We start from the raw sequence: 26,192 nt of genomic DNA on the forward strand, positions 1-26,192 counted from the left end.
GTAATATGAAAATTCACATGTTGGAAGCTATTTCATTGGTTATATTTCTCACATGCACAAGTCTTGTAATGAGCAGAGTGAGTTGGAAACTTGTATCAAGCAATTTGAGGAGAAAGAAGAAACGCTAATCACAGAAATTCAAAAATTGGAGGAAACGAATCATCAACTTATGCAGACAAAATTAGACTCTGATACAGACCAGTTGCAAATTGAGGTAGATTGCCTATGTCCATTGCCTCTGGGTTTTTCTTATTTAAAACATCTCAAATGGCAGTAGTAGTCCTTTTTTGCTTGTTAACAACATCTTAATTTGCAGTAGCAAGCCTATGGCTACTTGCATTTTATATTTTATAGAACACAGTCAATCCCCTTAAGATGCAACTCTTGTAAAGTCTCCCCCTTCACCCTGCTTCGTGCTTTCTTTAATTATGAATTTCCTTTCATCTTTAAAATTGTTTCCATTATAATGTGTTGCACTCCTACCAAACTCAATGTTCAACGTTTTCATTTGTTGTCATAGGCATAGTCATTGTTGTTTGAACTAAATGCAACTTGTGGTTTTCCAATTAGCTTGTTGTAGCTAGTGTAAAATGGCTTGGTAGGGTTTCATTAAGTTGTTTATATCTGACTCTGCATTATTTACTTGTTGGCTTGTGGGTAGTTATTAGGAGGTACTTATTAATAGTTGTTGTTGGTTGTGTTATGCTTGGCAACCATCAGGTTCTTTAAATAGTCAAGAAAAGTAGTATGATCCTTGTCTGGTCACTGGTAGTCTAATTTGTGTAAGAACTTTATATAAAGATATACTATTGTTGCTCAATCTAGAATGCATTGTTATTAAGAGATAAATTCTTATCCCATCATACAAGATGTTGCAACTTGCATTTAATTTGTGGAGGTTTTGGCATTGGCTTGTGGATCAATACCCAAGAATAGAGCCCTTATTTAACCAATTTTATACTAATGATGCAAATTTTCTCAACAAAAAACCATAGCTATGTATTAGAAGCAAAAATTTTACAGTTTAATCTGCAACGAAGCTGCAAAAAATATTAAAAACTAAGAGCTTATGATTAAGTTACAGGCTAAGAAAAAATAATAAAATCATCATATAAAATGAGTTTCACAAGCATATAGGATTGCAGTGACCAGGACTTAGAAAGTCATAGACGAATTGAAAATAAAATGCTCTGTAAAAGTATCCTCAGCAACCCAGTAAAGAAGTTCTTGAGCATGAACTTGAAGAGAACTATCTGTTCCTGCAATGGAGAGGAGAGATAAATCTTTTAATGTTTACTTTTATTTTGTATCCTCTTATTTATAATACATAAGTGACCTGATTATTTGTTCCACTCCTGAGTGGCTGTGCACATGTTCATGTTGACAGTGCGATCCTCCCAATGAAAAACCAAAACAATGGTTGTTTTGTTCCTTGATTTTCACATTCTCAATGGGTGAAGTATATGCTGGCACTCAATGAGAGTAAGTTCTTGAAAGTTAATCCATTGATTGATTTTGATCAATTATTCAGTGAGGATCTGGAGGATTTTCTGGATATCACGATTTGGAGCGTGGGGAGAAAGATTCTGCAGTGAAGTCAGTGCAGAAACTGAAACAAATATTACAAACAAAATACCTAGAGTGAAACTCTGAAAACTCTGGCTAAATTTTTTAGTCTGCCTGTCAGATCATGTAACTTTTCATTCCATAATGAGAACTGAAGTTGCTTACTAAGAAGATAGATTTATTAAATGATTTTGTAAATGCTTCTAGAGAAAAACAGTTTTTCTCCAGAAAACTTTACAAATTCTTTAAATGGATTGTGTCTTTAGTAGATTTCTTTAGTCGTTGCAGGATCAACTTTATTTTCAGTAGCAACAAACTGTCAGTTATACTGTCAAATGGAATGTAAAGAACAACTGGCCTATTCGACAACTAAAACCAACCCTTGTTATTTTAAAGAACTCTTCCTATTATTCTTTAGGAAGCTTCACAAGGGTTCAAAAAGAACTCTGGCAGTCAATGTTGAGATCATACAAATCAGCCCACACTTTGAGACTGAACCAAGCTTCTTGATTCAAACACACCAACTCAGAGGTCAACATCCCTCTTTATCTATCACAGATTCAGCAACATTAAAGTCTTGATGTAGAATATGGTTGGCCTCATAGAGTTCAATATTGTAAGGGCTACATAGCACCATCGGATATGAGCGTGATCAGACCATGCACTAATGTAGTTGCTACTCCAATTGATGATTGAGTTTATAATTGCTACCCCAAATTGTAAGGGAGTGAGAAAACTTAATAATACCCAAGATTGCAACACTCACTTCACCTTCATCATGGGCAGAACAAAAAATCTGGCATGTTCCCAAATATTGTTCATCAAATCTTGAATATTTTCACTTCTAGTTCGTGAATATATCCATGCTACCTCTATTTTGTAATAGTTTCCTACATGTCTTCTTCCAATATGAAAGCACGTTACTTCATTCCTTCCCAACTAATCAGGGTCAAAATGGGCAGTAGTGCTAAGAGATTTGCTTCTTTTCAAAATTAGTTTAAATGACACGCTTCTGCTCAATTGTTCTTTCACTTCAATGGTGCCTCCAACTTCCTCAACAGAAAGGAATTTGGCTGCCAATTTGCTTCCACATTTGGTATTAAATTGTTAGTCACTGGAGGTACACAACTTTCACAAAGGGACCAATTATGCTCTTGGTTGGCTGGTGCTGAAAATGTCTAAGGAGGATCATTTTATTCAATTAGATAATCACAAAGATTTGATCCAGTTCAACAAACAAAGCACCTATTTGATAATTAACATGGTGAAAATCTTATTCTCAAGATGGGTACAAATTGATTCCTTGAGGTTTAAAGCTAAATTATCATCAATTCTGTTAAATTTAGGCAAGAAGAACCTAGTAGGCATTGCAAGAAAATTTTCCCAAAAAATAGGCAAGTCAAACAAAGGTGGTCACAAAGAAGTGGCCAAGCCAGGGGATTTTAACAAAAAAAGGTGGCTCAATTAGCATTAAAAATCCTCCACCTATCTAGGAAGCACAACCATGATATTCCAACACAAGGACTCCAACTCAAAACCTAAGAGCAAAAGTCAAGTTCTACAAGAAGAAACCCTTGACAAGATTTCTTATACCAACTACTTTCAACCATAGACTCCTTAACTACCTCTAAACCAAACTTTCTTAATAGGTTGTTAGCAAGTATAACCAACGAAGTACCAAGAAGCTGAATTATCTAAATGTTCACAAGGACAAGCTCAATAATAAAATCTGGAGAGATGGGAGAATTTCAGGAACTTGTTGAACATCCTTTTTGAGCACTATGCAATCTCTCAAACCAACAGCAGCAACTGCATTTAAGATGGAAAATCAATTTGTATATGTCATATGACAATCTCAAGGATCAGAAAAATAAGAGAGGATAGTACAATAATAGGGAGAAAAGGTTGGAAGACTAGACATCCAACTTGCAACATAACGAGGAATTCAAAAACTAGCAGGAGAAAAGATTAATCATAACGAAAATGTTAAATTGGCACAATTGACAAGAGTCAATTTTAGTAACATTGCCACTACTATGGAAATCGTCAAACATGAATACATTAAGGCCCACATTATTTTGAAAATTGACAAGCAAATGTGTATGGACAATAACACACATATTGGTGAAACAATATTGACTCGGAAAATACAAACACAGAAATGAAAATGAGCATGCTTGGTTCAAATTTCATATCTAATTCAATATTTCAACTTCTCCAAAGGGACTATATTGTTGTGCATCAAGGCCTGTTAATGCAGCAATCGCCTAGGGATTCTTAGATCATGGATCATTTTCATGTAGATCGCAAGCTTTTGTTAGCATGAAATTAGCTCCCTCAATAGCTGCCAATCTCACTGACATTTGAAGTCCTTGAGAGAGCAAGCTTTCTCTCATCAATGAAAGAAAGTGAAATATGAAATCAATGGTTAATATTTGGCGAGCTTACATACATGAACATGTAATATCAACAATATTATACCTTGTAATTAATGTGACAAATGGCTCTTTTCCTCCATGTCATCGGAGGTTAGGATCAGCCATCATGTCCTTTTGTCCACTCAAACCATCCTTGTCAGCTCTAGCCGAAGCGTTGCCAACTCTGCCAACCTGTCACCTTCGGGGACGCATGCGCGGCACAGAGATGTCCGTGTGGCGTGCTAGCGTCCTGCGAATCTGATAGTTCATAGGTGGCCGTTTGAGCATTATGCCTGCACCCGAAAGGAATCGTAACACCTCTACATGCACCCACCAATGTCATAATTCCTTCCTGGGCCTTTATCTTTCACTTTGGAGGCATTTTGAAGGGATCTTTTGGCAAGTTTGGCAATCTTCTTGGAGGTTAAGCTCTTGGAAACCACTTGGGACAGCATTTCATCAACACCACCATTGTTGCAACATCTCAAGCACACTACACCAGCATTTCCAACAATTGTTCGTGAAAGGGGATTTTCCTTAATCTCTTTCTTTCACTTCCAATACCTTTTTATCAATCTTTTGTTGCATCCTTTCAATTATCTTTATCATATTATTCCTGTGGCTTCTTGGCTTGTCCGTGGAGGTGGAAACACCAAAACGGGGGTCTAACTTTGGCAGGCTCCAAAACACAACCCCAACATTTTCCCTTCTTGCTTGTGTGTAGGTTCACGAAAGTGAGAGAATCATCATTCAGTGGGAGGCTTCAATCGTGGACTGATTGTGAGTGTTTTCATCCTTCTCTCTTCCTTTTGTTTTATTTCAGTCATTTCGCATCTCACAACTTTTAGCTTAGTTCATTCATTTTCTGTGTTTCATTATATTATCCATGTATTCGGAACTTTCTGTACACGCTTTGTACTTCGTCCATACAGGACGACAGTGCGTCGCGCTGGTGTCCTAGCTCCGTGCGCTTGTCCTCGGGACAGAGGCTTGACAGAATTGTCCGTGAGTCCCGGATCGTGGGCAATTGCCTTGGTTTGTTATTTTATCCCCTGGCTCATCTCAGCGCTAGTTCGCATAGGTAATCGGAAGGACAATTTGTCCTCAAGGATGGTGGCAAATTCCCTCGATTACATTTTGGTGAACCTAACGTGAAACAGGATTATCTTTGCATTACTTGCTTTTTGCTTCATTTAGGTGCATTTAGTCTTTTAGATTTTTCAAAAGTTAAAATTTGAAAAAAAAAAGAAGAGGAAAACCAAAAAAACAAAAACTTTCATTCGCATTTAGTTGAATTTTTGCATTTTCTGTTTATCATTTAAAACCAACTTCATCATTCGGTGTCCCTGTAGTGTGGTGTTGAACGTCGTGTGGCTTGTCTATGAGCTTTACAACTCAGACTGCAACAGGAGCCGTAGTCAGGAGGTCGTCCAAGAAGAGTTTTCCCCCTGATCGCTATAGTCCTCCTCTACCCGGCACCATGCAGGGTGAGCAGTCGTCCGATCCCAATGAGTTCTTGACCTCTCACAATCTGAAATCTATTTTAACTGGGAGGCCTTCTTCTAATTCGCAACCTAACTCTCCTAGGAGTTCTACCCTGTCTTCCCCTCCTGTGGTCGATCACGATTTTGCAGTCACTGTAGACTTTGAAAAGATAAATATGTTGGAGCAGAATCTAAGAGACTTTGAGGGTTTCTTGGATAGAGAGAATGTCCTCCCCTAGGCCAGGAACATTGTAGGTACCTTGAGAGACATGTTAATCTCCGACAAGAGAGGCCTAGAGATGTTGAGGGCTTTGTCCATGATTGTTAAAAGGCATGTACCCTTGGCAGATGTACCCCCTGTGGATAATCAATATGATCCCTTCGGTTCCCAGGTTAGTGTTAGCATTCCATGGCTAAGCACGCACATGGTGGACTCCACCATGCCTAGTGTGAGTGCTTCACTCACTCCCTTGGGCTACACATGCATGGCTAGTAGTTCGACCTCCGTCGCTGCTCAGGTTTCAGTAATTAGTGCTAGCACTACATCTATTGGTGGCACTGGTCCTTCTGGAGGTGGCGGTGGATCTGGCCCACCTCCACCTCCTTTGCCTTCTAATCCTGTCCTGAATACAATCTTACAGAACATGGGGCGGTTATAGTTGCAGTTGACAAACTTAGCCTATGCCAGTGGTCAATCATCTATGCCTGCATATTACAGGAAGAGTCCCCTTGACATTACCATCCTAAATACTATCCTTCCAACTGTTGTTGAGTCCTTGAAGTTTGATAGGTTCAATGGTGATGGGGACCCGAACGTGCATATAGATTCCTTTATGACTGTGTAGTGACTACCATAGTCTAGATTTTGTGTTGTTGAAACTGTTCTCGCGTTCCCTCAAGGGGATGTTGTTAGAATGGTATAGCTCCTTACCTGACCATTTTATTCGTACCTTTGATCAACTTATGGATCTTTTCCTCAAGCGGTTTCAGGCGAACATTGTGATGCAGCCATAACCGGTAAAAACCCTCAAAAGAGTCAACCGGCTTATGCAACAAGAGAGACACAACGAAAGCAACAAGAAAACATAACAAGTTCACATAAACAGATCATATTAAAGCCTTAGAATTTCCGCCAATCATCTGACAGTCATCATATTATCATCAAAGAACATCCAGTAATTAACCGCTTACATGCAGGCTTCAAGCCAAATACAATCCAACTGGGACTCTAAGAATCAACCGGATCACAACATGCGAATCTTAATCCTTATTCTATGTTCTACTTCCTCTGCCCCTACAAATGATTACATAACATCATATTTATACCTGTCGAAACACATCCAAGTCAGCCTCATAAGATTACATTCACCAATGCAGGAAAATGAAATGTGTAATTAGGTCCGCCCTAAGATTTAAAGAAATATTTCCAGAAAATAACAACCAAGCGATGCGGTTCAGCAGGAAGGTCAGCCACATGCCAAAGAACATCGGACAAGACCCAAGATAGATCCACATGCCAAGAATCGCATCGGTAATGAAGGAAAACCAACCGGTAAGCACAAGAACTATTCCAGAACCCAAAAACAGTCAACTGGAAGCGATAACTGACCAGAAAAGAACCCAAATGGACTGAAAATCTGGAATCAAGCACATGAAACCATTTGGAAACCGAAAATTAGATCTGCCACGAAGAACAAGCAACTACCGGTGCCAACCGATAAGAACACAGAAAACTATACAAAGAACTAAACAAGAACAAAACTGAAAGGGAATATTTTTGGTCGATGCAAGATTGCTCATCGACTGGGGATGCTCTTGCATCAGACAACCCAGGTAGAAAAAGATGTCCCATGAGAGGCAACTCATGAACATCTAAAAGGATTCAGAATGAAAATCCCATGCTCATTTCTGATCCAAACATCTTCCTTATTTGCCAACCTCTGCTTTAGCTCTTCTGGTGCCTCAACCGGCTTCTCTAACCTCTGACTCCCTTTGCTTCTCTTTCTTTGCTTCAGATCTACACATTGTCTTTGTTTCTACAACTCTGATTTGGTTCTGCCACAAGACTTCACCCGATTTGCCACCATCAAGTCTCTATCAACCAGTTCCATCTGTCCATCAGGCTCAATTGTCAAATCCTTCTACAAACTCATGTCACCCTCTGGTTTAACCTCTGCAATTGGTTCTATTAGATCTTTCTTCAAAACCTCCGGTATGACCTCTGCCACCGATTTCTCAGTATTGCAACTTCTCTCAGGACTCAGATTCTTCACCTCCTTCTCTTTCTCCTTCAAAGAAATCAATGTGAACTTTTGCCATCCTTTTCAATAGTAACTAGGTTTCTTCTACAGTCATAAATAGCTCCTCTACCATACTGCCAAGGTTTTCCCAACAAGACATGACAAACACTCATAGATACAACATCACATAAAACCTCATCTCTAAAAGGCCCAATGTTGAAATTCACCAAACACTGCTCCTTTATCTCTATCTTCTGATCATCTTGTAACCAACTCACCTCATAAGGATAGGGATGCTTAAGCTTCTTCAACCCAAGCTTCACAACCATCTCCTCGAATACTAAATTATCAGTACTTCCACTATCTACAATGACCTTGCAACACTTACCACCTGATTTGCATACAGTCCGGAAAAGACTCTTCCTTTGAGTAGATCTGGTATCCTTTCTTCTGAACATGAGGGATTCTCCTTGCTCCGGTGCACAGTCAGATCCGGTACCATCCGATTCCTCACTTGCCGCACAACTTCTTGCCATTCCTTGCTTACATTCATAGAATCTATGTCTGGTTTCTCCACACTTGAAACATTTACCAGGAAATTCGCTATCGCTACTACTACTACCTTTCCTCGGTGTCTTTTGTTCCGGTTCTTTACTCCACTTAGGTTTTGATTTATCTTCTTCAATCGGTCTCTTCATACTGTCACTCATCTTGAATTTCTCCTTTCCCCTATTCAATTGTCTTCTTCTCACCTTCTCCTCAGCCTTCAAAGCATACTAGTAAGCTTCTTCAACTATGGAAACCTTCAACATACTCATCTCATCTTTAATGTTAAAAGAAAGTCCATTGATGTACCTTACCACCTTTTCTCTATCCATCTCTCTATGTCTAGATCTAATCACCACCTTGTAGAATTCCTCAATATATTCTTTCACAGTCATGTTTCTCTGTTTTAGGTTCTACAAGTTCTTGAACAGCTCCAATTCATAGTCTCTCGATATGAACTTGGCCTTCAATCTTGCAACCATCTGTCTCCACCGGGTGATCTTCAATTCACCATTCTCCACTCTATCTTTCTGCAATTCTTTCCACCACACGGCAACATGCCCTTTCAACTTGGTTTGTGCCAACCGGACTCTCTACGGGTCCTTGACATCCTCAAACTCAAAGTAGTCCTCCAACTCTCTGATCCAATCGATCAGATCCTCCAGGTTCAGTGTTCCGAAAAAGTTGGAAACCTCAACTTTATGAACTTTACTCGCTTGCGCCACTGCTCTCGGGATTATTTCCTCTCTTTCATCTTCCGGTCCTTCATCTTCCTCAAGCTCTTCACCGACTTCCTCATATTCATCCTCAGAATTAGGGTTTCTTTGCAAACCAGCCAAAGCATTTCGGATTTCATTCCTCACTTCATTCTTGAAGTCTTCCATCATCTTCTCTACCCTCTGGGGGTTTGTCCTCCTCGACGACATCTCTTCTTCCACTCCGGTGAACTGCCTCAACTCGGCGATCTGACTACTGGTTTCAATTGCCTCCCCTCCGCGATCTATTGAACACGTGCACGACCTACCTCCAATCGCCAATCTATCCACCCCAAGGAATGCCTCAATGTTTGCAAACGATTCTTCCACCAGCTAGTCCATAACCAACTCTGATACCACTTGATGCAGCCATAACCGGTAAAAACCCTCAAAAGAGTCAACCATCTTAAGCAACAAGAGAGACACGACGAAAGAAGCAAGAAAACATAACAAGTTCACATAAACAGATCATATTAAAGCCTTAGAACTTCTAGCAATCATTCGACAATCATCATATTATCATCAAAGAACATCCAATAATTAACCGGTTACATGCGGGCTTCAAGCTAGATACAATCCAACCGGAACTCTTAGAATCAACCGGATCACAACATGCGAATCTTAATCCTTATTCTAAGTTCTACTTCCTCTGCCCCTACAAATGATTACATAACATCATATTTATACCTGTCGGAACACATTCGGGTCGGCCTCATAAGATTACATTCACCAATGCAGGAAAATGAAATGTGTAATTAGGTCCGCCCTAAGATTCAAAGAAATCTTTCTGGAAAATAACAATCAAGCAATGCGGTTCAGCAGGAAGGTTGGCCACATGCCAAAGAACATCGGACAAGACCCAAGATAAATTCACATGCCAAGAATCACGTCAATAATGAAGGAAAACCAACCGGTAAGCACAAGAACTGTCTCGGAACCCAGAAACAATCGACCGGAAGCGATAACTGACCGGAAAAGAACCCAAATGGACTGAAAATTTGGAATCAAGCACATGAAACTATCTAGAAACCGAAAATCAGATCTGCCATGAAAAACTAGCAACTACTGGTACCAACCAGTAAGAACACAAAAAAATGCACAAAGAACTAAACAAGAACAAAACTAAAAGGGAATATTTTTGGTTAATGCAAGATTGCTTATCGACTGGGGATGCTCCTGCATCACATTAGTAGTAGGGTCACTATCGCTGACCTTGTTCATTGTAAACAAAAGCCCAATGAGAAGATCACTAATTTCATTTCGAGATATCAAACTATCTCAACCAAGATCCCCTTTGCCCTGCCAGATAGTGATCTACAGAGGATGTTTATCGGCAATCTGCAGCCGACATTGAGGGAGAAACTATCTCTTAATCGATATCAGAATTTCACTAACATGTGCTCTGCTCTCACCGACTACCAGCACATTGTGTCGTAGTTTGGAGATACTTCTTCGAACCCTCGTGGTGGGTCCTTTGCAGGCACATCCACGGATGGGTCCCGGAAGAATAAGGTTCTCGCTAATGTTGCGGCTATTCCTTCGATGGCTCCTGCGCAAGCCCTGCAACAAAATAGTCTTCACTAAGCTGAATAACTCCTACTTGAGCATAATGCAACGGTTGTTGAAAGACAACCTCATTACCCTTCCAAAAATCAAATCATTGTTTGATAGTCAATCTTATCCGCATTGGTATGATGGTTCGAAGTTTTGTTATTATCATCATATGCCTGGTCACGACACTGAGCGATGTTATCATCTTCGACATGTTGTCCAAGACCACATCGACAGTGGTGCAATCAAGGTGGATGCACGGAAGCACAAATCAAACAAGTCTGTTGATAAAACCAACAATGACTTGCAGATTTATATTGATCCTTTCCCTCCACATTCAGCAAACTTTATCTTTGCATTGGATCCTTCTTCGGATGATGGTCCATATGTGAACATGGTCACCATCACCCCCATTAGCTCACCTTTGGCCCAGAAGGGGAAGGTATCTAATCTGTCCTTGTCATTTACCCCTCAGGATGCCCCGTATTGCAGAGAGCCAGCTCCTCTTTACGTCCCTGCCAAGCTGAATGGTCAAACTGTCACAGGTGTGATGGTTGACCCATCTAGCAGAGTCGATATTATCACAGAGGAGACTCTCTTTGTGAACGGCTGGCATAGACCGACATATGATGAATGTCACACAACTTTGAGGATGCATGATGGGTTCTCTATTCACCCCTTGGGTAGTATCACCTTGACGATCCTCGTAGGACCTAAGGCGGTGTCCTCTGTGTTTGTCATCATTCCTGAATCGGACCTCTTTCGAGTTAAGCTCAACATTTCTTGGTTGATTGCTATGGAAGCAGTCCCCTCGGTTGTGCACAAATGTCTCAAGTTTCCCCATGAGTGGTTGATTGCTATGGAAGTAGTTCCCTCGATTGTGCACAAATGTCTCAAATTTCCCCATGAGGGCACAGTGCATGTCATCCAGGACACTGGATACTAACCCTTGATCACCTGTGGGGATTTTTCGTTGGACCACTTCTGGCCTGCTCCAGCGGGGCCCATGCTTCCCTGCAGTGATTTAATGTACCGTTCTTATTATTAGTATAAAACGAGGGAGTCAGCCCCTAAATTTGTGCAGCCTAGTGTTTCGTTGCCACCTCCTGCATCGACCCCTTCTCCATCGAGTACAATCTTGGAGCGGGTAGTGCCTCATGCCTCCTCATCATTGGGGGTTGAGGCTAAGCCTACTCCCTCAACTAGACCTTCGCGTTCGCCTAGGGCCACACAGCCTTCAGCGGTGTCTACTGCTGTCGAAGTCCGTGACCTGCCCTCCCTTCAAGCTCCTGATCATGGTCAATATTCCTCAGCCTTCTCGTTATGAGAAAAGGAAGCGCTCTTCTTGTGTCCCTTCGTCACAACCTATGTAGACACCCTTTGTTCCTTCGGCCACTCCTCGAGCGCAACAAGGTCAGGCGCCCATTGCTGTGGATGTGGTGCCTCTCCAGGATGCACCTCCTGTTTCATTGGTTGGGCCTTCTCCTATCCTTGACACAATTCCGGAGGCCTCTTCTATGGAGCACGATGCTCCTGAATCCTCTTCGACTCTGGTTGGTGGTCCTCACCTCCGTCGAAATCAGCATGCACGTGAGCATAAATGCTTTCTATGGGCCCGAGCTTGAGAGCGTGACATTGTCTTACAGTCTGCTAGTGTGGCTCTGATACCCAGCGTTGCTTTTTCGAAGCCTATTCCCTCAGTTGCTTCCATTTCTACACCTGTTTCGGTCTCGCTCCCTCGTGCTTCAGGGGTTTTCGATCAACCTCCCTCTAAACGGATGCAGGTTTTCATCGCTCCTTCTTTGGAGCCACCTCTTATCACTTCTTTGTCGGACATGTCTCCCTTGTTCTAGTCCCTTAACATGTCACATACGCAGGTGGTGCCCAGTGCATCTTTGTCTGCTCTGTCTGCTTCGCCACCACTTCAGCATCTGAGTTTTCCTGGGGTCCTTCAGCCTGCTACGATTGATAGGAGGCCTGACACTCCTATCCCATGTAAATGCAAATTTGAGCAGGGCCCTGTTCCAGAGTTCCGAAAGCGCAAGTCTTCGTAGGTATGTTCTTCATCCCTTCCTTTGCCTGTCTCAGTGCCTGATGGTTTGCCTATTTCTGTTTGTATGATCGAGAAGGCCCTGCCTTCTCTTGAGTTTGTCATTGCCCCTCTTCCAGAGGCCGACAGTCCTGTTCTTGTTTCATCTTCTCCAAGTGAGTCACCTACTTCCTCCATGGAAGCCTGCATGTTTGGCTCCTTGGAGGACATCTCGGTCGTGTCTACAATCTTCACGCAATCATTGATCCTTGCCTCCTCTAAGCCTGTAGATGAAGACATCGTTGCTGCTTCGTCTCTTGCTCTCGTGCTAGTGAGGCACCCAGTGCGACCCTTGCAATAGTCCCTCTCCTAGCTCGCCCCCCCTTCTCCCTATGACTTAGATTGGGAGGACGAGACTCTTCTTGAGGACGATGATCTCCTGTAGTACGATCCCCTCCTAAGGGCTGATCATTAGGACTTATTTTCATCTACATCTGCTTGTATGTGCGTGTGGTTGTATTCCCCCATGCTTTCTTTATCTATTTGTTCCCTCACGGAGGACCCAAGTCACTCCATAGGTACTTAGATATGGGAGGTTGACTGTATTTATCCGTTGTGCTCTCCTGAAGGACCCAAGTTACTCCATAGGTGCTCGGGTACAGGGGATTTTTTGTCGTACACATTCCTCTCTTTGTCTACCTCCTTCTATTTGTCATATCTTGCTTTTCAACATTTGAGGACGATGCAAAGCGTTGGGGACATTCTTTGCTTTCTTCCATGTTGACCCGAATTTTTTATTTTCTCCTTGTCTTCATGTGCTCTTCTTCAGATCCGAGAAATTTGGCACTATGACGATACACCCATCCCTTAGTGATACTATATATCCTTTTGACATTGGTATGGGTTCTGATACCAAACTATTGGATCCCCTTGTCCTCTTGCATTGCATCTTTTGATGTTATGGATATTTGTGTGTCACTATCTATTAGCGGCGTTCCACGAAAACATCTTGTTATGTTGACGTGCCACAACTGCTCTTCTCCTTAGAATGACATGCCTTCATGCTTATCATTCTAAGGGGGGCCATCATATCTGCATTTAGCTTTTTAGCTTGGGCATTTATCCTTTTAGCTTTTGCATTGGTATCTTTTATCGATTCCTTGTTTGCTAGGTGGAGGCCAAACCACTCGATCTTTTTCTTTTCCAAGATCGCCTAGGTGGGGGCCAAACCACTTGATCTTTTCTTTTCCAAGATCGCCTAGGTGGGGGCCAAACCACTTGATCTTTTCTTTTCCCACGATCACCTACATGGGGGCCAAACCATTCTTGAGTGCCTTTGTAGGGGCCAATCTACTACTTACCAAATTTATCTGCCCTATCGCATGGCTATTTAGCGCGTCGCTACCCATGCTGGCAAATCTATCTTTATCTGCCCTATCGCATGGCTATCTAGCGCGTTGCTACCCATGCTGGCAAAATTTATCCTTATCTGCCCTATCGTATGGTTATCCATACCAGCATATCATGCCCTATTGTATGGCCATCTAGCATAACACATCTTGCTACCCATACCGACGTATCTTATACCAATGACGACCGCTTATCTCATATCTTTTCATAGCTAGAGGCTTTCCTCCAAAGCGAGGTTTGTTTCTATTACGCTATCTTATCCATTTCTTTATCTTTTGTCCATCACGCTAGTTTGCAGCTGGTGTGTTGAGATGTACCAAATAACAACATCTGTACCAAATATCGACATCATCTCGCTAGGGGCAACCTCATCCAATCAACGAAAATCTGCCTCCCTATCGCAACTGTTCTTTCTCTGTATCTTCCTCTACTTTAGCTTTGCATACCTTGGCAAAGGCATGCTCGCTAAAGTGGGGGCAAAATGTAATATCAAAAATATTATCCCTTGTAATTAATGTGACAAATGGAGCTTTTCCTCCATGTCATCAGAGGTCAGGATCCGCCATCATGTCCTTTTGTCCACTCAAACCATACATGTTAGCTCTAGCCGAAGCGTTATTGTTGTGACATATTCACACATCGCCCCATTGCAAATGGGGACCCCTCCTTTTTGCTTTCTAGGGTCAGTTTAGTTTGTTTGTTTGCCTGGTCTTGACTATTAGCCTTTGGATTGGAGAGTTGTCGGAGGGATCATTGAGCTAGCAGGCTCTGATTGAGTTGAGGTAGGTCAATAGGTGGTCCAAGTTAGGGTCTCTTTGGAAGCCTTCTCTGGGTTAGGCCTTGCTCTTGTTTTTAGGCTGGGTCGAGTTTGAGGAAGTCCTTATATCTTGTCAACAATCTTTCCTTTTGAGACCTAGGGTATTTAGTCAAGGAAGTGATGAGGAATTTGTGTGAATTTCCTTTGAAGCCTCTTTTGCTCCCAGTCTAGACCTCAAAGCTTGCCCCTACATCTTGACTAAGTGAAGAATGACCTATTTTTTGGCCTTGTGAACAAGTTGGAATGAATAAAATAAGGAAATTAAGCCTAAATTGCAAATTTCGCTCTTGACCCTTCCAAAGGGTCCAGAGCGAATTTCCTTGGATCTTCTTTCCTGGTCCTAATTTGCATAAGAAACCTTGTCCTTATGATGGTACGAATAGAGCATTAATGGTTGCAACAAGGAGAAGTGATGAAAAGTGAAGAATTTGGACATGATTGCAAATTTTGCTCCTGACCCTTCCAAAGGGTCCAGAGCGAAATCCTACTTATTGCTTATTTCTTCATTAAGGACATCAAATAATGGACTTGAATAGCAAGGAGAGGATTCAAGAAGATAAGACTAAGGCATGATGAGTGAAAAAGGTCAAGAAATTAAGCCTAAATTGCAAATTTCGCTCCTGACCCTTCCAAAGGGTCCAGAGCAAAATTTCCCAAAGGACCTAAGTCTTCACCTAAATCATTGAATGGTTGGGCAAATTTGCAAGAACATGGAGAGAAATGAATCCAAGATCAAGTCTAAGGCAAATTCAAGTGGAAGAGAGTGTGAATTGAGCCTAGAAGATGAATTTTGCTCCCGACCCTTCCAAAGGGTCCAGAGCGAATTCCTTCATAAGGCATTCTACCTTTCCCAAACCTATGAACTAATCCTTGTCCCATGCATTTTTGAGAGAAAGAACTTGTTTTGATAAGGAAAGGGTGGAGCTGAAGTCAATTTGAGCGTAAAACTTGAATTTCGCTCCTGACCCTTCCAAAGGGTCCAGAGCAAAAATCCTCAACTTGACTCTCTATTTTGCCCAATGCTTTAAAAGACCTTGTTTTGAGTTAGACAGATGGAAATTTGACTTGATTATGGTGAGAAGAGATTGGATAGATCAAGTTTGAAGGCGAGTTTTGAGGAAAAGAGGTGTGAAATCAACCTAAAGGAAGAATTTCGCTCTTGACCCTTCCAAAGGGTCTAGAGCGAAATTTCCCATAAGCACTATTTTCTTCCTGATTAAACCAACATCTTAGTTCCTTGGACATGGTTGAGAATGGAGTGATATATTCTTTCCTTTTGAAGTGATTGAAAGTGAAGGAAATGAAGAATTTTGGCCTAAAACTTGAATTTCGCTCTTGACCCTTCCAAAGGGTCCAGAGTGAAATTCCTAAAAAACACCTATTTTCTCCTTGTTTGAGGTCAAAACCTTAGTTCCTATGGCGTGGTAGAGGGAAGATTGGTATGTATTTTCCTTGCAAAGTGGATTGGAGTAAAGGAAATGATGGGATCAAGCCTAAACTTGAATTTCGCTCCTGACCCTTCCAAAGGGTCCAGAGCGAAATTCTCAATACCTCCTTTTTCTCCCAATTTTGTGTCAAGTCTAACATTGATGGGGATTGATTGAACTTAAAGGTATCCCTAGGCATCCATTTGACTGAGTTGTGATCACAAAATGTGAAGAGTTTTTCCAAAGTATGAATTTCGCTCCTGACCCTTCCAAAGGGTCTAGAGCGAAATTCTTTATAAGTCCCGTCCTTGGCCAAGGCCTAGAGTGAAATCCTCCTTTCAGGCCTTCTTGAGGGTCAAATAAGTGTTCCCTTCATGAGAAAGAGATCAAAAGGTGAGAATCAAGGTAAAACAAAGTAAGAAGAAGGAGGAATTCAACCTAAAGGAAGAATTTCGCTCCTGACCCTTCCAAAGGGTCCAAAGCGATTTTCCCTATAGGGCCTATCCCTGGAGAGGATCTTGAGCGAATTTCATTCTAATGCCTTCTTGTTGATGATTTAGGGTAAGAAATGCCGTGTTAGGATAAATATATTATGTATACTCAATCATCTTTTGGTTTGTTTTGCAAATGGAGGAGGATCAAGCCAGGACAAGGGCGACCTATTCCAGTCCCATCATCATCAAGGACACTTTAAATGTATGGAGGAGGACTTCAAGTGTTCAAGGAGTTGCAGGCTACCCTCAAGATCTCCATTCTACCAAATGAAAAAATCACAAGATATCAGAAGAAGGATCTTACAAACACTTAAAGGCGAAGTGAGCTACTAGAAAAGGTGACTTGGCCATGACTTCCTATCACCATTATGCAAAATCAAGAGGAGGCTTCATCAAACACATGAGAGTTAAGGAGGTACATCATTCATCAAGTACATCAAGGACAAAGGAGGATCAACCAAGGTCAATGCAAGGGTACATTGAAGAAGCAGATAGTTTCAGAAGAGTTAATCAAAGTTAGCTTCTCAGCATCACCAAATTGAGTATCAAAAGAGATACAAGCACAAATGCAAGACAAAGTGGCATCCCATTCACTGTTCCTCCAGTCATATAGGTCCACATGAGCATGTCCAGATTCAATGTACCTGACTCACCAGTGATGGCACAAACTTCGAGGCACCTACCCCTGACATCTATTGGTCCATTCTCATGAAATGTAATTTTCTCATTGGCTAAGGGAAGTTTGTTGTAACAAACCCTAATTAGGGTTTCATCTTGTAATCCTAGCCATTGATTGTAAATCAGTCAGAGCCATTGAATTGTAAACAGCTCTCTATATAAAGCTTTGGCTCTTCATTTGTAAAGGTTAATAGTGAGAGATTAGTCAATAGTTAGTAGCTAGAATAGTGAATAGATAGCAATTAGAATAGAATAGGAGGAAAAGGCAAGAAATTTTCACCTAAATTGTAAATGAACTCCATTTTCATTGAAGTTATGGTGAAATGTGTTGTTTCTTTGCAATATGCATGGTCTCTTGTTGAATCTTCATTTTAGATAATGGTTAATTAGATTGAATGAAGGAAGTTATTGAATGTACTTGCGTGGAATCTGCCTAGTCCAAACCACTAGCCTCTTGCTAACTGTAAGTGCGCCTTGCGTGGTCAACTGGCATAGAATGAGCTTAATCTCAAGTTGTTACACGTCTATTGTTCATGCATTATCTTGAATGGTGATCAGTGTCTGATGGTGTACGATTTGAACATATTCGAAGCATCCCTTAGAAGATCGCACTGAGCTGGTGTTGAATTGTTCAGTTTGATGGTGAGACCTAGCCTAGTAGAATTCCACCTAGTCGTTCATCTATCTTCTCGCATTCTAGGTCTTTGAGTAGACTTTCTAATTAGGACTCAAGTTCCAGCAGATTAAAACGCTCAGGCAGTCAAACATAAGTCCCCTTGTGAATCTAGCATAATCACATCAGACCAAATTGAGCTTATCCACACGTAGAGACCCTACATACCAGAACCTTGGAGTTGCCTCGATTGATCATTAGGCAAAATCTTCAGCATTCGGGGAAACTTTGTTCAAGAGAGGATAAGATACCTTGGTATTTTATTCTGTGTTCACATGTGCATAAAAAACACATCAACAGTTACCAACTTCGCCAACTTGTCACCTTCGATGATGCATGCGCGGCATGGAGACATCCGCGCGGCGCGCTAGCATCCCACGAATCTGATAGTCCACAGGTGGTCATTTGAGCATTACGCCTGTGCCCAAAAGGAATTGTAACGCCTTTACATGCACCCATCGACATCTAAATTCCTTCCTGGGCCTTTATCTTTCACTTTGGAGGCATTTTGAAGGGATCTTTTGGCAAGTTTGGCAATCTTCTTGTAGGTTAAGCTCTTGGAAACCACTTGGGATAGCATTTCATCAACACCACCATTGTTGCAGTATCTCAAGCACACTACACCAGCATTTCCAACAACTGTTCGTGAAAGGAGAGTTTCCTTAATCTCTTTCTTTCACTTCCAATACCTTTTTATCAATCTTTTGTTGCATCCTTTCAACTATCTTTATCATATTATTCCCATGGCTTCTTGGGTTGTCCATGGAGGTGGAAACACCAAAACGGGAGTCTAACTTAGGCAGGCTCCGAAATACAACCCCAACATTTTCCCTTCTTGCTTGTGTGCAAGTTCACAGAAGTGAGAGAATCATCATTCAGCAGGAGGCTTCAATCGTGGACCGATTGTGAGTGTTTTCATCCTTCTCCCTTCCTTTTGTTTTATTTCAGTCATTTCGTATCTCGCAACTTTTAGCTTGGTTCATTTATTTTCTGTGTTTCATTATATTATCCACGTATTCGGAACTTTCCGTACGCACTCTATACTTCGTCTGTACAGGACGACAATGCGCCGCGTTGGTGTCCCAGCTCTACGCACTCGTCCTCGGGACAAAGGCTTGACAAAGCCGTCCGTGAGTCTCGGATCATGGGTAAGTGCCCTGGTTTGTTATTTTATCCCTGTTGAGACATGGATCAGCTAGGAATCGAACCTAGGACCTTCCATACGTTGCTAGAGTGCTCTACCACTGAGCTACTGGCCCCTCTTGGACCAGTCCATCGTTGGTCCGGGTGTGACTTATTTCCAACACCAACACCCCCCCTTAAGCCACACCTCTCATGTGCTTGGGGCTCCTAGCCTAGACCTGGCTCTGATACCATGTTGAGACATGGACCAGCTAGGACATGAACCTAGGACCTTCCATACGCTACTAGAGTGCTCTACCACTGAGCTACTGGCCCCTCTTGGATTAGTCCATCGTCGGTTCAGGTGTGGCTTATTTCCAACACCAACAATCCCTTGGTTCATCTCAACGCCTGTTCGCACAGGTAATCGGAAGGACAATTTGTCCTGAAGGATGCATCATCCTTGAGGTGGCAAAATCTCTACATGATAGAACACAGCCAAGAATCTGCCATGTCATTGACAACAAACATGACATGACTTGAAAAACTCTCGTTACCAAAGAAGCGGAATTTGCCAGATGTGCACTCACAAAACCCTCTCAACTTAATAGATATGAGTGTAACTTGGGATATCAGTTGGCCACCAAAGAGAGATTTGTTTAAGTGGCATTCATGGTTTTATGAGGGAAGTAGATCTTGTATGAGAGTAAGGGAACTTTGTTCTCCAACCTTTCTCAGAAATCAAATGAGCAAAGTGCTTAAAGATAGATCACACCAAATCATTCTATGCCAGCAGCCATATATCTGGGTAAATAGAATGATATATGTAAATGACTTATAACTACCAAAAAAATGTATATAAAACTTGATAAAACGTGATAATACAGGAATTTCTATACAAATTATGAAAATACATAAGATGTGACTGTACAAAACTTGGCATGTGGCTAGGTTCCTTGTAACTTTTATTGGGACTCCCTAAGAGGACAAAAGATTTATGAAATTAATGAACCAGTCCCATGCATAATGCAGATGTGAAGTTGTTGTGACCATTTCACACATCGCCCCATCGCAAATGGGGACCCCCTCTTTTTGCTTGTTTTTTTCGCTCGTTTTCGCTTTCGTTTTAGGGTTTTGTTAGTCAGTTGGTTGTCTGGATTTAGGGCCAAGCCTTAGGGTTTTAAATTTTGCCTTTTCAAGCCAAAATCCAGTCATTTTTGAGAGCTTTTGAGCTTCTTTTCTAGAATGCAAATTTTGAATGCAATGAATTCGCCAAAATGGTCTAATTTTCAATTGGAATGTTCATGCAGAGCTTAAACTTGTCTAAATGATGACCGTCAATATGAATTTTTGTCTGACTGAATATTTTGACCAAATTTTAACTTTTTTTTAAGTTTGATCCTGGGCATTGGAATTGATTCGTTTTCGCCTCGTGAAGTGTTAAAATGTGAAAAATCTTGTTATTTTGGCCTGTAGGAGCAAAATCGCTCCTGTCCCTCAGTGAAGGACGGGAGCTCAATTTCAAATATCTCATCATCCTTGCAGAGTCCAGACAAATTTTATGTTTGAAGTGATGAAGAACGACGAGATCTTTTCATTGAATATAAATTGAAGATTTTCATGAGCACAGAAAGGCCTCCAGAAGGAAAATCGCTCCTGTCCCTCAGTGAAGGACCGGAGCTATGATTCAAATTTCGTTTTGTCCTTGCAAGATTTTGATAACTTAACAATTTGAGGACGCCCGAAGGAAGATGCTTTGCCAAATGAATATAATTTGATATGCAAAAACGAAGGAGAATGATCTATATTGACTAAATCGCTCCTGTCCCTCTCCAAGGGACCAGGGCGAGGTACCTTGTAGCTCTCGTCCCTCTCCCAGGGACCAGAGCGATTTCCTCCATTAGACAGAATCTAGGCAAATGTCAAGGCAAGTTTACGTTCAAAAACGAAGGAGAACATGAGATGAATGCATTGAATATAATTTGAAGATTTTTTGGACGTCCATACCAGTGCTAAATGCCTAGTTCGCTCCTGTCCTTCAGGAAGGGACCAGAGCGATTTTTGATATAATTGCTTTTCTTGCAAAGTTACAAATAATGTAAAGGCATGGGTGGATAGAGTGAAGAAGGACGACTCCGTTGAATATAAACTTGGAACCTGGCAAAGTAAGATAAAGGCCACAAAGGGAGGATCGCTCCTGTCCCTCTCCAAGGGACCAGGGCGATACAATGGTGATGATACGTCCTTCCAAAGTTCAAGGTCGTCCATCCAAGGTTCAAGGCCGATCCAAGTCAAGACGAAGGGTGGCGAAGACATCTCAAGGCATTTCCATCAAGCGCAACGTTGCAAAGGTCATCACATGGAAGGATTTGCGCTCTAAGACCCAGATCGCTCCTGTCCTTTGGGAAAGGACTAGAGCGATATCTACATAATGGCGTAAATTTCAAAAGGCAAACAAGTTTCAAGTTACCAAGAGGATCGAAAGGACATCATTCCACGCAATGAAGATAATTGCAAGTTGGTATAAACAAGAACAAGCTCATAATGATGAACTTCGCTCCTGTCCCTCAGGAAGGGACCAGAGCGATATTAGATGTATTGATCAATTCATGCAAAATCCACGTAAGGACAATATATTGCAATGTTCTGGAGGGTCCATGGTATGATAACTAGGTGATAGACAAGAGTTTTGAACGTCCAAACATCGCCAAATGGTGTAAAGGCCTTACATCGCTCCTGTCCTTTGGACAAGGACCAGGGCGATCCTATCAAAAGCGCTCATATTCCTCCAAAATCGAACCAAGGCGAGGTTAAGCAAGACAAGGGACGGCATTTGGAAAACATCACAATGAAGTATCGAAGGTCAAAAATGCATATTGAACGTAAAAAAATCAAGATCGCTCCTGTCCTTTGGACAAGGACCAAGGCGATCCTATCAAAACACTCACGTTCCTTCAAAGATCAAGGCGAAATGAGGATAGGAAATGCGAAGGACATCGTCGGGGAGACATTGCAAAGGAGATCGAAGTTTAAAAATTGCCAAGACCAAGGAGAAATGTGGATCGCTCCTGTCCCTCTCCAAGGGACAAGGGCGATGATCCTTATAACATCGAAGGTACCTTGCAAAAGCGAGTGGGACGTGCGCAAAGGACACAAGCATTGATAGGTTCGAAGGTCAAAGATACAAGATGAACATAAAGACATGGAGATCGCTCCTGTCCCTCTCCAAGGGACAAGGGCGATGTTAGATAAAACACATGACATTCTTTGAAAGTCACGTTGAGACAAGGACGCACAGGATTTTAATTGGCATTTGGAAGATGATACAAGGAGAGGATCGTACCAAAATGGAGAATTTCAAGCAAAAAAACTTAGGATCGCTCCTGTCCCTCTCCAAGGGACCAGGGCGATAATGATCATAAGATACATTTGCTCGCACAAGAGAGGCATTCAAATTCGAAGGACCACCAGATGATCGATTTGGGAGGTGAAAATGAAGGAGTTGAACGTTAAAAACGCAAGAATCTAGACCAAAATCATGGATCGCTCCTGTCCCTCTCCAAGGGACCAGAGCGATGAGGTACGTCCTTTTATTTTCATATCTTTGGCGCCAAATTTAAACAATTCGAATTTCATTAAATGCTTAATCGATTTAAAAATTGAAAATCTTATTTTTTATTGGCATTTAATATGGCGTTAACATGTATTAATTATTTTTGCCTTATTTAAAAATCGAAATTTGCAATAAAAAATGCAAGGCATCAAATAATTAATTAATTAATAAAAAATCGATTTGAGCGCTCATATGTGGAGGTCGGCCTTGTTATTTCATTGCAAATCATTTAAAAATCATTCAAAAAATGGTTTTATTTTTATTAAGTCGGCCTAAGGGGTAAAGGATGCAAGCGCTATATAAGGGGGGTAAAAGTTATCATTTCTACATCATTATTTTACCTTCTCTACATGCGAATTAAGGGAGGCGAATATAGTGCGAAGTGTGTTCAAGGGTGGTGCGATTGCAAACCAAAGGTGGCGTAGACATTCCCAAGGTGGTGCGAATTTGAAGATCCATCCAAGACCACGCCTAAGGCGAATTTGCTAAAGACTTGGAGATTTATTTGTGCGAACTTGAAGCTCCATTTGAGACCACGTCCAAGGCGATAAGTGAAGATCACATTCTATCCAGAGGTGGCGAAGTCAATTTTGAGGAGATCATATTGAAGACTATCTTTATACCTCAATTTTGCCTAGGCAAATTTTGTTTTTTGCATTCTAGAGTTAGCTCTCTATCGAGGTATGGCGATTTAATTGTTATTGTTTTATTCCTTTATCGTCATATTTCAAATTTTGAAATTTTGAATCTTGAATTTCTCTTGGCTCAGTCGTTGTATTTTAGGAAATGATAACTCTAGAGACTTATCATAAGGTTTCCTAAAATTTATCTCTTTTATCTACGTTATTTATTGCAAAAATCTATTTCTCATAATGAAATGTTGTGTAGGTATGGCGACCCCAAAGGCGGGAGCATCCACCAGTCGCTCGGCTCTCATGAAAGAAGATCAGAAGATTGAAGAAGTGGAGACCAAGATCGTGTCCAAGTGGAGTAACATTGGAGATACAAACTTGGGGAACTTTAGTACGAAGAAGTTCCGAGAGGTCCCTTACATCGGCAAGCCATCACCTGTCGCCCGGAGAATAATAGAAAGTGGCATCATTAAGGCGGCCGGTTTTCCTCCAGCCATTCAGTGTCACGAGTTGATGATCGAGTGTGCCCGTCATTACAATCCACAGTCCAGGACAATTGTGTCCAATGAGGGAAACATTTTGGCGTACCTTTCAGAGGAAGCCATAAGTGAAGCCTTCCATCTTCCAGAGCACAGGGACATGATATACAAGAGCAATGAAGGAGCCAGATCAGTGTACGATGATGATCCAGATGCTTGCCTAAGCATAATCAACAAGAACTGGCTACTTAAGAGTCGTCCCCGTCTGAGCAAAGTACCGAACACACCACACAGGATCGATTTCCAAGAGGAGTACAGAGATTTGATCACCATGCTCAACAGAGTTACAGGAGCACCTCATGCCTTCTATTTTGAGAAATGGATGTTTTACTTCATCCAGGTGATTGTTCAAGGAAAGGGTACAATACATTGGGCTAGGATAATTAGCCATTGCTTAGACGTACAGTTGAGAAGACTCAGGGCTACTAAGTCCTTCCACATGAGTTCATACGTCATCTATGCCTTAATCAGAAGCGTTGAGTACGCAGGACTACCTCACAGAGGAGTGATTGGAAGAGGACCCGGCGAGGTCAGAGTTTGTGAATCCTATACCTACTTGCATCATCCACCAGGGAAGAACTACAAGTTAATCAATGATACTTTCACTATGAACATCACAAGGACGTTGCAAGGAGGGATTCACAACAGATTATCTCAGGATGCCCAGGAGTTAATCAAGAGGTATGGTGCTTGATTCATTCAGTTTCCCAAGTTCACTTACATTAGAGTGTATGGATGTCCTTTACCTCCATACATGTTGCCGAGATACCCGACAGACAGGATTGTGTTACTTGAAGTAACAAGGCAGTTGGCAGCATATGTGAAGGCATTCAGACAGAGACATCAGAATGGAGTTCAGGTACCTATTATTTTGGGTAATTCAGTTAAGGTATGTCCCAATGTCTCAGCCATGGATGACGCAGAGAGGGAGTTAGCCTTGTATCCTTTTTCATCTTTTGCTTGGAGGAATAGTTTTGATCCACATGGACATTTAGAGGAGATAGTCGGTAGAAGATTTAGACATGAGTACCAGATTGAAGATTTTATGATGAATCTCCTAGATGATCTCGAAGTGAAACGAAAGATACATTCTAGATTGCCTTTGGATTTCATCAGGAAATGTAAGATTTACAGAGTAGCCGACCAAGCTCAGGACAACGGCAGGCACATCCAATCTTCATATGATAGAGAAAGCAAAACAATAAGTTTGAATTGGAATGAGCCCGAGACCGTGGATTTAGATGAATTGATGGCACCAGTCTTGTCGTGTACTCGCAGATGGGTAGACGTTCAACATCAGAAGTTGAGAGAACAAGGCATAGCCATGTCTTTTACTTTGGAAGAAAAGCCATCCGAAGGTGGAGCCAGTGTTAGTGAAGGCAATCCTAATCCTAGGAATTCAGGTGAAGGTAATCTTCGATGTGCCAGTGAGGGCAATCTCCATTCGAGAGGTTCGAAGAGAAAGGAAAGATCAGAAAAGAAAGAGCCTTCCAAGAAAAAGCAAGGTGCCAACAAAGATCAAGCACCAGGTACTTCTTCCAGACCAGAGGATAGAACAATTCGAGTGGAAGAATCTATGGAATCGATGGTACAGAATGACAGGCAAGAGGAAGGACAGGCACAGCATGTTTCATCCGATGGATCTCCCCAAGACTATGATTTAGATAATGATAACGAAGTAACATCTCCTCCCAGACAAGAAGAAATAGTACATAAAGAGATTCAAGTTCAAGAGACAAGATCAAATATCCCAGATTGGTTGAAGGAAAGATTGACTAAGGTGATCGTAATTGAGGACGAGGACAGTGCAATTGATTTAGAGAGCCTCGTGGGACGTTCACATATAACAACAGAGAAGAAGAAGGCTACAAAGATGTCCAAGATGATTCGAGATGAGACTGGATCTAGAAAACTGCAGATAGCTACACCGGCAGCAGACAAATATGAGGATGAGATCCTAGCAGAGGACTATCATATACAGACTATTGAGTTAGGACCGTCCACAGCAGAGCAGACTTTAGATGATGCCACCGACACATTTGAGGCATTGAAGGATAAGTTTAGAGAAGAAGTAGAAAAGAATAGAAAGCTTGAGAAAGAGGTCGGTGCATGGAGGACATATTTCAGTCACATCAATGAACCTTTGGGACGTCAGGATCCAGTTAGATCACCATTGCAGGCATTGCCCCTTCAATCAAT

General features: G+C 41.6%; 1 protein-coding gene across 2 annotated transcripts in view; it reads left to right on the forward strand.

Moving 5' to 3' along the window:
* LOC131063154 (uncharacterized) overlaps positions 1-26,192 on the forward strand; it is a 91,937-nt gene that overhangs the window by 60,293 nt on the left and 5,452 nt on the right. For both annotated transcript variants that reach the window (XM_057996927.2, XM_057996928.2), the window contains exon 7: positions 77-214. In XM_057996927.2, coding sequence (XP_057852910.2) covers positions 77-214 — 138 coding nt within the window. The remainder of the gene's footprint in view (positions 1-76; positions 215-26,192) is intronic.

Source organism: Cryptomeria japonica, chromosome 11 (genome assembly GCF_030272615.1).
Source record: "Cryptomeria japonica chromosome 11, Sugi_1.0, whole genome shotgun sequence".
NCBI classification, from domain to species: domain Eukaryota; kingdom Viridiplantae; phylum Streptophyta; class Pinopsida; order Cupressales; family Cupressaceae; genus Cryptomeria; species Cryptomeria japonica.